This window comes from Crassostrea angulata, chromosome 9 (genome assembly GCF_025612915.1).
Source record: "Crassostrea angulata isolate pt1a10 chromosome 9, ASM2561291v2, whole genome shotgun sequence".
Lineage (NCBI taxonomy): Eukaryota > Metazoa > Mollusca > Bivalvia > Ostreida > Ostreidae > Magallana > Magallana angulata.
The window spans coordinates 8,090,797-8,107,422 of NC_069119.1; the positions used below are offsets into that span (position 1 = coordinate 8,090,797).

Sequence of the window (16,626 nt, forward strand, 5' to 3'; positions counted from 1 at the left end):
TGGCTGGCACGCGATCGGAAAAATCTGTAAAATGCATAAAATCGATTCAAGATAAAATATCTCGAAATTTTGATCATTGACCTTATATAATGTTAATGTCAACATAATACAGGCAATAAAACAGTTTTAGGCAATAAATTGTTTGTAGCTCCTATTAGTCAGTTTTTTGTAAAACTTGATCAAATATTGGCACAATTTGGGAAATTGCTAGAGGAAATTCGGACTAAATTAAGCCTAAAATATGAGCTTCAAACGATTCATTCAAAAATAAAATTAGTAAAGCTATTTATATTTTATCATTTCCCAACCTACAAATTGTTTTTATTTCTAATAATAACAAAATAAAGAAAACCTTGAAAATGGTGGACAATTCTGACAAATTTTGACAATTTTTTCAAAAAACATTCAAAGGTCACTAGCAGAAAAAGTAGGTCATTGACCTAGTATTTTGAAAGTGAAAAATAGCACCACCATAGTGGGGCTACAATGTATAATACGTAGTTTTTCGTTCCTATTAGTGGATTTTTTTTCGCCCCTGAGTAAACGTAATCCTTAATACATCATTTTGGATTAAGACAAAAGTGGAGACGATCACAATGCTGATACTGAAACTGATGAGTCAATCAAAATTTATTTATCCTACATGCATCCCCATGACTATACACAGATACCAGTAATTTATATAGAATGTACCATGCAAGCTTTACCCCACAACTTACATTCAAATATTCTTCTGCTTTGATAAGAGGTATTGTGGCATCCATGTATGAAGTGATGGCAGCTGAATGAATCAACGTATGAACCCTTTTTTTCCAGGTATAAACAGATACCTAAAATCAAAGTATACCCAAATGTATGGACTCTCTTTATCAATACATTAAGTTGTCATAACGTTTATGGCATATTACCGCTTCAAAATTAATAAATTTATAGAGAAAATGTGCTAGTATATCTAAATATCTTTTTTGCAAATATAATATACTGACTTGTCTACGGTTTGAAAATATTTTGCATATGATACCGTGTACCTTCTTCAATCCATATCCAAGGTTCTATATAACAGAACTCTAACAGTTCCGTGAGCTTTTCGTTCGGTAAACAAGTGTAGCCATTAGTCCTGTTACAGTTGAGAGCTGACGACCTCTTGTTCCACTCCGATTCATTTCTTGGACAAAATGGTGTTGAGTATACTGGGAACTTATAACCATCAAGCTTTTTCTGAATTATTAAAAAGTTATTTTTTTTATTCATTTAGTATTTATAAGAAAAATTGATTTTATTAATAAAACAAAAAAAATATGTCAAAAAGGATAATATATTTCATATCCACAGATTTCTGTAAACAGGCCGGTCAGCAGCAGATGCTTACTCCATGGCACCTGATCCTACTTCTAATTTTGTAAAGGGGCGTGTTTGCTTTCGTCCAGTTTTGTATTTTGTTCTGGACATTTGATGAAGAATACTGTTCGCATTGCCACATTCCATTTTCATTTTGATATGTTTTAAAGTGACAGCTACAGATATAGCTGAACATTCTATGAATGAAAGAATTTTTCAATCATCTTAACTTCCTTTATTTTCATTTTACCGTTACTTGGAGTAGGTTACCGATCTTGTTACATCTACTACAAAGCTAATCACTGAAATAAAGGGGAGGGTGTACTGTTACAATATTAATACTCTCTTCTTATCAAATATTGAATATATCTAATGAAAATTGGCAAGTCCTGCAGAGAAAGACCAAAGGTTTTTATTTCATTACGCGTTAAAATTGCTGAGAAATTTAAACCATGCGTTAAGCGTGTGTTTGTGAATTTTTCTTATTCTCCAGTGAGTAAAGATGGGGGCATACTACTTTTGTCCTATCCATTATTCTGTCCTTCTGTCCGGAGCTTTGCATGTTACCTTTCTTATTTTTAAAGATTGTAGTTTGAGAATTTATTCTTGTTGGAGCTAAAAAAAAAATAAGCATGAGCGTTAGTCCTTTTCGTGAGAAAAAGCAATATTACTCAAATTTTATCGGCCAGGAGCAAAAAAATCCCAGTGACCCATATTTGGGGTATCCTTGTAATGTTACATGTAGTAGACACATTGAATGATACTAAGGTAAATATTATCTGCAATTGGAGACAAATGTATATTATCTTGCAACATCATGGTCTTTTAAATTGTTTAAATATCAAACATGCTTAATGGTACGTAGCATCAGGAAAACGACGTAGGGAAGGTGTTTACTCTTTACGCAACAGGCATCGTTCCTAAATTTACATATACACAAAAATGAATGTTCAAGGAACTGCCCCTTTCTTAACCCCCACTTTGAGGAACCTATTTAAATATATAAGAAAACGTAACTTATTCTTACACATCTATTTCTTGATTTTTTGGTTATGGCTTGTCTCAACTTTCAAAAAACGATGCTTTTTATCTTTTGAATGATGTTACATGTTAAATGTGGACTCTTTGCAAATTGCATTTTAGTTGTATATATAGAAAAATTATTTACAAATCTGTAATTTAGATAACCAATATATTAGAGAAGGTCATACATTCATAAAAGGCAATGTGTTTCTTTCTTTGGTAAAAAGAAAACTATTGAAATATTATTACATAATTGGAAGTAAAAGTAGATATATTAATAAGGCATTTTTTGTGGCATGTCTTTTCTGAGTACAAAGGAAACTACCAATTCAATTCTGCAACAGAGCTCCCGAATGCAAAATTTGTTAATGAATTGAACTAGTCGGATTGAAAGAAAGATTTGTTTTACAGATACAAGACAGTGACAAATCTAAGACGAAATGGCTACCCTCGGGAACATTTGCGTCTCTGAAGCACATCTTGATTCTAATGATTGGAACTACTTGATAACACAGTATTAAATTTTTAGCATAAAAAACTCTGCCAATTACGTATGACATTTCAACCTCTACGATTAAAAATATGATATAAATTTACAGACAGCATATTCCCAGTGTTCATCAGACCGTGGTAGACGGGTCGTGATTTTGTAAAATAGCTGCACAATGGCAAACGGAAGTATCAAATTACATTCCTTGCATCTTTTGCCGAAAAAAAAAACAAAAAAAAATTTTCTTGATGATAAATAGAATATATTGGTATCTTTAGACTGAAACTGAATTAAAAAAAAAACATATCGATTGTCTGAACATTGTAAAATTTTCAGTCTATGATAAACTATGACCTGGGTATCTAAGAACAAATTCCCAGTTTCCTTACTAAATACTTTATATGTAAATGATGACAATAAACTCAGGCGCAATTTGAATACAATTTTTAATCGAATCATGCCATGTGTAATTAGTTAAAATTTAAAAAGTTCATATGGTACTTCATGTAATTATGTTAATTATTTTATGTTTTCATTGAACATCATTCATGCATAAAGTAAATACATGTAATGTACTTACACATTCGTTTAATACGAAAATAATTGACAAAAATATTCCCCAAATCACAAGACGCACTATGGTAGGTAGACGCATTTCGCCCCGCTAATGGTGTGCATGAGGACACTTCTTAAATGATTTAAAACTGCACTCGATCTGAAATTAAAACAACATTTTAAAAATGTTTGAGTGTTCTTTAGAAGCAACAAATAGGTTGTTTTTAACATTGAAAATTTAAACAACAATAAAATTATCTAAATTGGGCACCTGTTATCAATTCAATAAAGAATACGTGTACTTACATTAAAAAGCAAACATCAATATTTGTGATTGATTTAAACAATAGATTCAACATATTTAGTATTATTTTACCAACGATCCCATTGGCAAGGTCCCTGTACCAGGCTTTAAAAAACATACCAGTGTTTTAAAACAGCATCCAGAATAGTGATATCATTCAACAATGCAATACCAAAAATCATTTGATAGGACGTCCTTGGCATTTTGATGTTCAGGGTTTGAAAACAGAATTCCGTGATCAAAGTTGCTTGGTTTTATTTTATTTCAGCTATTACGGTATCACATTATGGTCCATACAAACAAACATTTAAGAAAGTTTTAAACTTTCTCTTCTCTATACCAGCAAAAAAAAAACCAAAAAAACACAAAAATTCATTCGTCATGAGCGTGAGGATACCGAAAGGAAACTAAAGGGTACCGTTTTGTTTCGTACCCTGATTCCGTGGGTTTATTCTACGGCATAGTTAACATCAAACATTAGCATTAAACATCTAATCTTAAGAAAGAAAAAAAAACCTCATAGGTTTATCTCATATCTTCCATACATATTTGAAAGCTAATTTGCCTTAATTTATGCAAAAGACAAAGTCGTAATATAACCACAACCGCTTTTATAAGGAGCGATATAACGCGCTACCCTGTTAGGTTAAGTCTGTTTTGTAAACAGACTTTGTACATTATTCGTCCCATATACCATCGGACAAAGCAATTTTTATTGAGAAACACTTCAATGAAAAATGAATCATTTTTTTTGAAAATGAGATGTTTTTTGAAAACCGGACTTTTGTTTAACTTCGATCTATTCTACGATCAAATTTATGAATACGTTTGTTTATTTCATGTATGGTATATAACATAAACACTTTTTAGGGAAATTTTTTTTTTTTACAGTTAAACGAAAGTGTTGTGTATATAATGATAAAACAAAAGTACATTTAACACACTATGTATGTTACGTTATCAAATGGAAGGATCCACAGTAGCGGACCAACTGTAATTTCAGAGATTAACAGTTGGCTGAACGATATTTCAACCGAGAAGAGTTTAAGAAATTCTATCTTTAAAAGTTCGAATGTATGAACCAGTGTGTTCACAATGATATGTGTCGTTTTACCTTAACTAGGTTAATGTCACTTTTCTATACATAATACTGATATTAATTAAATACATGACTATTTGAAGAATACCGTATAAAAATGGCAAGCATTGCAGAGAACTATTTTAATTCTAGTGGCGTACAGTCGTTATTTTTTAAACACTAGCAATTTACATAATATTATGGTATGTACAGACGCCACTTGATAAGAGGTTATCAGAGCGTGCTGTTGTAAAGAAGGCGCAATATGCCAAGTATAAAGATTAAATTTCATTTCACGCACCTTTTTATTTCAAAAAGCAGTCCTGTTTTCTTGCATCATGCATATAGATATGAAAGTACCATACAGTCGCAATAATGTTAGTAATTTCCACACTATCATGGCACCCCTTTTTCATGTCGTTAATAAATTGTCTTAAATTTATGAGAAAATACAAATACTTTAGCATTAAACCACCTCATTGAAATATTGCAATAGTTTGTATATGTTTGCTTACATATAAATACAATTATATTAGATAAAAAAATACTACACAGTTTTATATCTAAATACGGAACGGATAACGAATTTCAAAAAAAGTAACTTGAGTCCGTGTGGTTTTCGGAGGGAGTAGCATAGACAAAAAAGTCAATGTTGTTTATTCAATCTTGGTTATACAGTACAGACCACACACAGAGCAGACCCCAAACAGATATCCCCTGCAACTCAAATATAATACCAACAGATGGATGATTACCAGTAAAATATGTATATTAACAAAACGGCTTTTGTCATTTTTACACCGTTTTATCATCAACAAAAATTCAATTGTGTTTACATGCAAGACATTCAAAAAGTAATGTAGCAAGTTAGTAGAAAGATTAAAAGCAGTACACAATCCAATTACCAAATTAGTTATTGTATGTATGGAAAAAAATAATTAAATGAAAATTACAATGATTATAAGTATCATTGCTCACCTTGTATCCAAGTTCAGATTCTAAATTTGAACCGATACCTAATTAAATAATGCAATATATAAAGATAAATGATTTAAATAGATTTTTTCGGAATTTACATTAACAATGCAGTTGTTGTATAGGTTTGTAACAAAAAACATTTAACATGCATAGAAATAAATAATGTACTTACACATTCGCTTAGTAAGAGAATAGAGGATAATAGAGTTTCAAAATCGCAGTTAACATACACCTGGAAGTGTTTGCGAAGACTCTGAATAATGTTGTACAATGCTTCAGGTAACAATGCTGTTCTCGGTCCAGAAATAAAAACATCTCATTTGTTAACTTTTTCTGGTATTTTCTAAATAGTGGGTACACAAGTTGGGGCACCAAGCAGGTATCTGAATATTTAAGAGTAAATAAAGAATATTAGCAAAACAAGCGATATGTTCTCGATCCAATACAGTGTTCTTGACTAACTTTGAAGGAAGTCAATTCAAAAAGTCAATTTAAAAATTAATTTCAAACTATTTTTGAGAGTTCGCACAATACCATACGTGTAATCAACGATCCCCAAAAAACCTCTGCATCTAGCGTAAAAAGAAACCAGTGGTTTGAAAAAGCATCCAAATTTGGGGATCTTTTTTACAATACCAAGAATTTTCTGGCCGAGAACACACTTAGTATTTTACGCTCAGGGTTTGATAACATAATCGCGTGACTAAAAAGGGGTCTGTTTTCTTCTCTTTTTTTCAATTTAAATAGATTACATAGTTAACAACCTAGTAAACCCGACTTAAGATCATTTCATTTCGTTGATGATATCTTGTGATTATATATATATTTATTTCATTCAAATTATATGATATACACTCTAATATGAATGATATATTTAGAACATGAACCCCCATAAATTCAATTTAAACTAAATAGCAGAAGTAATAGACTCTATTTATATTTTTTATTGGTCTTCTGCGTCAAAGTACCATAGGATCGCGTGAAGAATACGCAATGTTTAACCAAAAACACCATGACTTTTTTAAGCTGATGGGGAGCGTCAATGGTCTCACCTTAGAAGCATGCATTTTTTAATGACATTAAACAAAAGTATTTGTTTAGTATCTGGTCTAAATTAAACATCAAGTATTATAAAAACGCACCGTATGTCAATAAATTATCCTTTTAATGGTAAATAATTATCATAACAATGATAGCATACTTTTGAAATAGACAGCTTAGTTTTTAACAAATAACAAAAGTACCGATTTTTTAAAACATTACCAACGGTGTTACCTCTCCTGATTTTGACGATATCAAAGAAACCAAGTAAAATTACTCATTTCATTGATAATGATAGTTATGGTGCAGTACCCTAAGCTTATTGCGCAGTAGGCCTATATGTGTGAATCTATAGTATTACTATGTCCTGGTTCTCGTAATATTACCTATTCGCCGTTTAGTGAATAATAGTATTTATTCTACTCGTCAAGTCATTATTCTAGAAAATCACGTGGCAGGGCAAAAGGCCAAGGAACAATATTATATTTAACCTCTTCGGAAATCTGGGGATTTTCATTTTAGATATACGATATAGACAATTATTATATGAAATAAATAAGAGAAATTAAAAAATCAAAACCATTACGACGTTTTAGCTTACAGAAAGTCAAAAACACCCATTACTAATTGTCGTATTTTGTATAATCATATGCTTTTCGGGTAACATGGAGATTTATTCCCCCAGAAAAATAAAAATTTCCCTACGGCAATCCCCTCGAGAAGTATGATTTTTCTTGGGGTAATAAATTTTCATATTTCCTTTCACCATCATGCAATTATTGCATTATGTTCCTTTAAAAACTCTATATCATGAATACATCTAAGATAATTGTAGACCAAATGAAAGTGAAATGGATAGTAAGTTAATGGTTTCAGCAGTTAACTATAAATTGATGTCAATTCTAGTACATTGTACTTTTTCTTAATCAATTAGGGCTGGTGATTGGAAGAACACTGTACAATAAAATTGCATACTATAGAGCTTCTTTTTCTCACTTTTTTAAATAAAATCTTCCGTTAGGTAATTCAACACTGTGAATCAAATTGTAATTTTGATTTTTGTGAGTTGATTTTAATCAACTCTCCTATGCAGTTACTCAAACAAACTGAAAGTGAAACAGTGTTTGGACCTCAGCACAAATCATTGCTGCTGACAAGACGTAGTTCTTGAAAATAATTGATAAATTCGATGCAATGTATGCTAAAGCATTGTTTTTTAAGGAAATTTATTTATAGATACCTTGAAAATAGTCAGATTTTAAATGGTACGAACAATTTAAATATTTTTTGAAGTCGTATGTATTCCTACGCCAGAGTTCAATATAGTCTCGTTCATCTCGACGCTCGGCTGTCTCCGTGAATCCTTGTCGGAGATTTACGGTGTCAGGCGAGCGTTTGGTTTAACGAGACTAAAGTTCAATATTGCTTGGATCCATACAATTTTCGAGAAATATTTCTATTACTGATACATAGTTTGATTGAATTAATTGTATATTTAAATATTTTTTAACATGATTTATATGGGGGTTTCTCGACATTCTTGTCGAAAAAGTCGAGGAATCCATATTATAAAATGTGCGTAATTCAAATTAGAAAACTACACGTACAACATATTATTGATTTTAAAATAAATAAACGTCGACAAAATCAACTCCCGTCAGTTCTTCAGTACTTTGAATTTTACTGGCTGCCAGGTTATACGTTTTCATTAAAATGGAGCAAAACTTAATGAAAACTATTAAAAAAGTGAAAGTTATGAATGTTTATAAAATTGATTCATGTTAGTAGAATAGTGATTACTTCAGTACATGTATTGCTTTACTTTGCTTCTATCTGTGCATAGAAGCTGTGCATATTTATAGGTCTTCAGTTCCGAAGTCTTTTCTGCTGAAGATTTTTCCCTAATGTCTGTCTTTAGAATTCGGCCCTTGAATACTATCATTTTAATGTTAGGTGTAAGTTTCATGTTCACCCTTTCCCACTCCATCTCATTCCAAGCAAAATTGAAAGACAAGCTACATGTAAATGAAAATCTATATTTATATGAATTAGATTGATGACTAAACAGATGTATTATGAATAACATATTTTTCGAGTACTAGTATACAATGTTTTTGCATTTTCAAATACCACAATTGATTAATAATCGTACAAACCTGTAGTATCAAGCCCAAAGTGTTCAATACATGCATGTTTATAAGTATGTCACTCTTATCTTTTGCTAACTATAGAAGTATATTCTAGTTCTAGAGGTCATTTTTTTTAATCTGATCAAAACACGTGCTCTTAAAAATTATGTATTTTCTTGTATAAAGTATAAAATTTGCACACACTGTATTATCGGCAAATGACGGCTAATATATAATAATTACATCATATGGAATCAACTTTCACCTAAATGACATGTATAGCAAAAATCAACACTGAAAAGAAATAAATAATTATTATGTTAGTTATTTCAGAATTTATAAACAAACTCATCTCAATTGCATTTTAACTAAATACTGTTATGATTGGGTAGCAATAAAATATGAATAATATCTCAAATACACGTATTCACAAACTAAATAAAAGTCCTTAAAACCTAAAATTTGAATAACTTACAACAAAATTGAATGACCTGAGACATTGTTGAGAAGCACTGCACACTTGTTTATGTTTGTAATATAGAACTGTTTGTGTTATATTCATATTTCATTGCAAGTTCATAACATTGCTGGATGTTAAATGTCATTTTCTCCGATATCCAGTGCGAGATCAAATGTTAGATAACTTATGGTCTTTATTTCGATAGTGTTGATCTTTGGTTACGAATTCTGTATTCAAGGTGGTCTCTATTGAAAGACGATCAACATGTTCTTTAAACATTGATTACAAATCTATGGTGTTCCGATGGGGCCACTTCGACCTTCGTACTTTCGCCTTTAGGTCGAGGTACGAGAGTGCGAAGTTGCGACGGCGAAAGTGCGAGAGTGCGACGGCGAAGGAGCGAAAGTGCGAAGATGCGACGGCGAAGCGCGAAGTTGCGACGGCGAGAGTGCGAAGTTGCGACGGCGAAGAAGCGATACTACTATCGCACTCTCGCCATCGCAACTTCGCACTCTCGCCTTCGCATCTTCGCACTTTCGCCTTCGCCTTTTTATAATTATGGAGCTCTCTATCGTTTAAAGACAATTTTAACTGTATTAAAGGACATCTTAGGCAGACGATGGACTTTTTAGAAATTATTTTCAACAGCCTGCGCAGATCCATAACTTTTTCTAGGGGGTGGGTGGATAAATAATTATATTTGTCGGGGGTGGGGGAGGGTTCCGAAACATATTTTGGAGATTTTATTATATATAATTAATAAAATTAAATTTTCCGGGGGGATGAGATCCGGACCTTCTCTCTCCCTTTACTGCATGTGTGAAGTTATTAGTATTGAATTTTCCGGGGGGGGGGGGGGGGCTCTCCACCTCTAGATCCATACATCAGCAAGGAGTGTCGCATAATGAAATTAGAATGTTACTGTGTTTGATCTACGGTAAACAGACAGCTGGTAAGTGACAGGAGTCTGGAAGTGCATATGTATACATTATGGCGGACCTTACATTTTATATGGAGTATATAACAATTATTTATAAACATTCATAGTAAGCACAATGGCTTAGCGCATGCGTACCAATGATATCATGGATTAATCGGAAAACCTTTGCGAGTACGGTGCCTGCATCAAATTCTATGTAATAGACCGAGACTTTCTGAATGCTATCAAAAAAGGCGAAGGCGAAAGTGCGAAAGTGCGAAGGCGAGAGTGCGAAGTTGCGAAGGCGAGGGAGCGATAGTAGTATCGCTCCTTCGCCTTCGCACCTTCGCACTTTCGCCTTCGCATCTTCGCGCTTCGCCGTCGCATCTTCGCACTTTTGCTCCTTCGCCGTCGCACTCTCGCACTTTCGCCTTCGCAACTTCGCACTCTCGCATCTTCGACCTAAAGGCGAAAGTGCGAAGGTCGAAGTGGCCCCATCGGAACACCATACAAATCAGTATAAGGACCAAGCACTTGGGTAATTAATTAATACATCAAATCTATCATGTGCGTGATCACTGTTTGAGTTTTATGAAAGAAGAAATTAGAAATTTGGCAACGAGTTAGTTTAGTTAAGATTAGGAAACACTGAACACAGATTGATCACAAGCGGTCAAGTCACATCGGTACTAAGAAAGTTAAAAAGTACTGGAAATATCATAGAAACCGGTTCTGTTTGATGGAATAGCCAAGCGCCATTTAATTAGTTTGTTTTCTTATTACAATTATAAATTCTTTTAAGGTACGAATGTGTTATTCTAGTCATCTTATCGTTAGCAATATAATTTGTAAGTTAACGCAACTGAACTGCAATATTGTCTGACGTAATATTTTAATAGTCATTTATTATTTTTTTAGAATATTTTGTTAAATTGATTGAATGATTGTTATTTGTTTAATTTCTTTTTTATTATCATAAGAGTTGTGGTTTCTTATTATCAAAATTATAAATCTACACAACTTGTTTTCTTTTAAGCCGATAAGTTAAAGACACAATGGTTGAAAACAAGAAGGATAAATCCTTCCCACGCAAGCCAAGAATCCCTTGCAAACCCACTAATGTTTTTCATATAACAGCTGTTTGAACTGATTGAGGTGACAAAAAGATATAATATTAGATATGCTTTGTCATGTGTTTCATGATTTTCATCCTGCATTGTCTTCCTTGTCTGGATCAATATCATTGTCACAGATTATATGATGGTTTAAGTCGAAAGCCTTAATTGCATGAATTCTGATATTGTTAACAAAAGAATTGTTGCTTTTATAAATATCTTTATTGAATTATTGTGCACTGTTGAATTACAATATATTTCAGTTTTGATTAGAACATTACATATCCAAAGTCAGGGTCTAAATGTAATAACTTACTGTACTCTCTCGTTATTGTTTGACAATAATCAAGTTGGAACCAATCTCCCAAACGGGATACATGTATAATATTCTGTCTGGGATTTAATACCCAACTTGGGGTATATTTAGAGTGCAAAAATTAAAAACATTTTATTGAGTAGTTTTTGTAATTAATCCGCATACGTTTATCAATTTTTTATGAAAACCAATTACCGAGTTAATTTGATTGTTAGTAGGTAAACGTCGGTTTATTCATGAATTAAATAGTGTATTTTAGGATATTGTGGGTACGTTGTGTCCAAACGATCCACTTATATCAGGACCTCTACAATATGTTTTACAAACGTCCATGAACGTTTGGAAATATTATCGAATAAATTTTACAATTTACTTCTAACTTGAAAAAAATTACCCCACACTCACTACCTCTCTAGGCGCAAATAGAGAATTTTTGCCAAGGGGTTTAAACTTACAAAATTTCCGGGATTGGGGGAGGGGGGGGGGTTCCAGAAGTTCACCGCCCCCATCAATTTTTCGACTGTATGACAACTTGCGGATGTGTAATCAACAAATAAATTATTTACAGAATTTATACTACAATCACATATATCGCATAAGACGTTATTATTAATAAAAGAAAGTTTTAACAAGGATTTCCTGGCCTGCTTTAGTGTTATTGGCTGAATCCAGTTTTTATATTTACAATGAACTTTTATCTGTTTCAATGAATGGAGAGATGAAGGCATCTGTTATAAATTCAAATATAAATTTTTCATTTGGGTTTTATCTATCAATTTCATTGTTTTCTTTATCTGATACCTTTTATGTGACAAAGAAAATGTAAAGATAAGAAGCAATCTTATTATAAACAAATTTTAAAACAAAATAATACAGATGCCAATGCATTAAACCACACCCCCCCCCCCCCCAAAAAAAAAAAAACAACTAAAAAATTGAAATATGAAATTATAATTTACTTATAAAAAATATATCGGAATCATCAATACATAGGTGGAAATATCGTATTGTGTATTGGCGAACTGTGACGAACTGCATGTACAATCATCGTGTATTGAAGGGTTTTTCGAACTGGTACACGTAAAGAACTGGAATCCATTTCTTTCATATTGCTGATTTGTAGAGTTGGATCAAAGAGCAAAGCCTTTTTTTAAGATGGAATTTCTTTTGTCACCATTAACCTAAATTTGTTAATATTGGGCCTGTCCCAGATTAGATGATATGTGTTTTTTTTTTAAAAAGTTGTGAGATAGAGAAGTCGTCTATCAGAGTTTCCGAACTGATAAATAAATTGACTTTTCCAAAATATAATTGACAAATTGTATTCTTGAACAGAATTTTACGCTGTTTATATAGATTCGGAATCGTTCAAGTATGGGTTTGCTGAACTGGTTGATATATGCAGGCCAGATTCGTCAATGGTTGCGTATTGTGGACTGTTTAGCTCATCCCTACAAACAGATAAACATGTAGACTCAAGTTAGATATGATTACATGTATGTCTGTTATTTACATTCACTGTGTATTTTTCTTCATTGATTTTTTAATAGGTTCCTTTCAAAGGATTCCGAAAATAAACATATTGTTTTAAAAACGTATATTTGTGTCTTCAACTAATATAATCGTTTTTACAAATTATAATATCACAAAAAATAATTTTAAATCAATTCACTGATCGATGTACTTTAAAGTTACCAGTTTTGCTACAATTATATATGAATTAATTGTACATACACATAGAGAGAAGAAGCGGTGCCATCAATTTCTAGGTAACTGTGTGTGTTAGGTTCAGGCTCCTGTGGTGTATTGTATGGTAAACCTATGCACAAGAAAAGAACTATTTTCACAAAATATCGCAGTCAAGAAATCGTGCATCAATGTGCTAAATTTAAAAGCTTATCAGCCACATCGCTTATCTAATTAAACTGCAACTGTAATAGATGTTGATAAACCATTTAAACAATTTGATTGTAGATAATTCTAAAAATAGATGGCTGTAGCTAAAATTCAATTTTTTTTAATAAATCTGATTCCTGAAAGATGTCAATCATATATTTAGCATTTGGTTTTGAACGCAAAAAGACACCCACACCCATTTGCCGGAAAAAATTCATTAAAAAGTTTACCTCCGGTTGTCATGATCGGGTCTTCGTATGTTGGATAGCCCTGGTGGCTTTGTCTGAAAGTTTAACATAAAACATACCTTTAGCACCATGTTTCACAATGTTGAATTTTGATGGTTTAGTTTTGTCGTTGTAGGCTTTTGTCTATACATGTTTGATACTAGAATGTGTGATGGATGTATTGCTTATATACATTTTTTTTTACTTCCAAGGAACGAAATTGACAATTAATGTTCTTGAAATAGAATCTTTCCCTTTTTTGGAAATAGGGAGAAAAGGAAGGGGGGTGGTTATGATGTAAAAAGTATAGTTTTCTTATATCGTAAACATTGTGTTCATTAATAAAACAAGTATGTATTTAATAGTATTGTGTGTGGTCTCTTTGGAATACTTTTATTGGTAGAAGACCAATTTTCGTGGTTTCGTTGTTCAGTTGATGATATCTTAAAATATAGCGCGTATTGTATTAAAAGATCACAAACCGCAAATTCATTAATCGTAAAAGCTGTGATTTTTTACTAAATCCACAAAAAAATGATATCCACGAATATTAAGTACATGTAAGTGTCCTTACCTTTTGTACAGCCAACAACCGATGAGAAAGATTCCTAACGCCAATGATATGATTGAAATCGTTACAGCTACAGGTACCGATATTACTACAACCGATGCTGAAAATATACAGAGTTAAGATCTACATATAAATGCATTAAATGTGTCATCAGTAAATTGATTACTTACGTAGCCCTAGTTTTCCCTGTATATCTAATTAACAAAATTACGATAATGATTTTAAATAATTCATACGGTCATTGAAAAAAAAATCAGTAGATCATCCAACACTACCCTCACAACAGATATTAGTCGGATAAATCAAACATTTGGATTAAAAGAGGAATCAGATTTTGAATACTTTTCTTTAACTGGTTGATTTGCAACCAGTGTAATTTTATGTAAATTTCTAAATATGCGTCATCATATTTAGAGGGTAGGTAGAAAGACACCATACAAAGGTGATTAAAGCACCGTAAAACCATGTATAGTTTACCCAATATTTATATAATTGTACATAAATAAATAAAAGATATATATAACGACTTACTTGATAACGTTGTCACTATGACATCAGGTGCCGCAGTGGGAGTGGAATTCTCTCTTTGGGTGATACAACTCCCACTGTTTTGTTGACAAGGAACTCCTACCAGACAAACACATTTCAAGCTGCAGTACAAGCCATTAAACCCGGTCACACAGCCGTAAATACACCCGTTAGAACCACAGGGTTGTAGACAGTTCGAACACTCTTTCATACTCGTCGTGTTCGAATCATCCGAGCCGCAAAGCAGGCCCGTGTACCCAGCTTTACACCCGTCCCGACAGAACAAAGTAGTTGGTGAACAGCTCCCGTCTCCTCATCATGTACCCGGGCATTTGTCTTGGCACGAGAGACCTGCGTACCCAGATAGGCAACCATTTTTACAGATTCCGTTTGTTTTGTAGCACGTTCCGTTCCCGCCACATTTTCCACAGCTTAGACTGCAGTCTGATCCGTAGAAATTCCCGGGACACTCCGAGTCATAAAGACCTACAACCATGGAATTAAATTTTTAACAGGGCTGAATGGTTATGGTCATTTTTAGGCTGTACGTACTTCCTTGTCAAGAAGAGCTTTATATAAAGCTTTCAGGAAATGTTAAAATCTTAATGCTAAATTATCAGTACTTTCCTTTACTAAATGTTAGATTATGACCAATCTTATAATATGCCAAAGTTTGAGGTAGACCTGATGGTTTATCTGTTGACCACCCAGCTTCTTTAGGTAGACTATGTGGTAAACAAGTTCTTAATTGAACTTTCCCGTTATTAGGCACAAAAGATCGATTCTATAATTTTCATATAGTATAGTATAGGGCGCATGCAGCTAGTTAACATTGTTTTTCTCTCTACAGTGTATTAATACTTTCAACATCAACAAACCATTTTTTAATATGTTTTACGGTGCTACCGTTCTGGTGAGCGCAGCAAGAATTACACATACCTTGCATCATTGTCAACTTATAGTTTTATTTAGGTATCAACGAACGTCAAAGAATTTTTGAGAGAGTATTGCTCAACAATTAGTATGCCAAAGGTACTAATTTTAACGGTTATGATACATACAGCGCTACCCCCTTCCCAGAGAGAGAGAGAGAGAGAGAGAGAGAGAGAGAGAGAGAGAGAGAGAGAGAGAGAGAGAGAGAGAGAGAGAGAGAGAGAGAGAGAGAGAGAGAGAGAGAGAGAGAGAGAGAGAGAGAGAGAGAGAGAGAGAGAGAGAGAGAGAGAGAGTCCGGTACCTGTTTACAGCTGTATAATTTCCCACTTTTAAATTTAATGGTCTGACTATATGCAATATCTACATAATTTTTTTAAATGTTTATTTTTTCATTTTATTCCTTTTTATTCATTTTAAAATGTCCTATTGTTTTTTTTCCTCCTTACTCATACATGCACAATTAATTAGCTTAAAATGGATCGATATGACAGTAAAGTATGGCTCTTGCTAATATATATACATACAATCTTTATATAAAAAAAAATTGAAAACAAATCATACGTCAATGAGGCAGGTATCGTATCTATACTGAAATAGCTAGTACACGCATTACAGATGTTTGATCAACCTCTAAATTTTTCGCGGGAAATATAGCGCGAGTGCACTGTGACGTCATCCATGACTTTGTCCGTCTTTGTTTACGTTTCTCGACTCAATATGGAGGT

The 16,626-nt window shown here is 32.8% G+C and overlaps 2 protein-coding genes across 2 annotated transcripts in view; both read right to left on the minus strand.

Annotated features, from left to right (window-relative positions):
- LOC128163320 (uncharacterized) overlaps window positions 1-16,626 on the minus strand; it is a 100,422-nt gene that overhangs the window by 20,991 nt on the left and 62,805 nt on the right. Inside the window, exons 3-5 of the mRNA XM_052826887.1 lie at window positions 3,432-3,566; window positions 1,029-1,218; window positions 720-830 (exon numbers count right to left, since the gene is read on the minus strand). Coding sequence (XP_052682847.1) covers window positions 720-830; window positions 1,029-1,218; window positions 3,432-3,506 — 376 coding nt within the window. The 5' untranslated portion in view covers window positions 3,507-3,566. The remainder of the gene's footprint in view (window positions 1-719; window positions 831-1,028; window positions 1,219-3,431; window positions 3,567-16,626) is intronic.
- LOC128163321 (protein draper-like) lies at window positions 13,882-15,464 on the minus strand. Its single transcript, XM_052826888.1, is given in 2 exon segments — window positions 13,882-13,925; window positions 14,972-15,464. Coding segments are annotated over 2 exon segments (537 nt in total).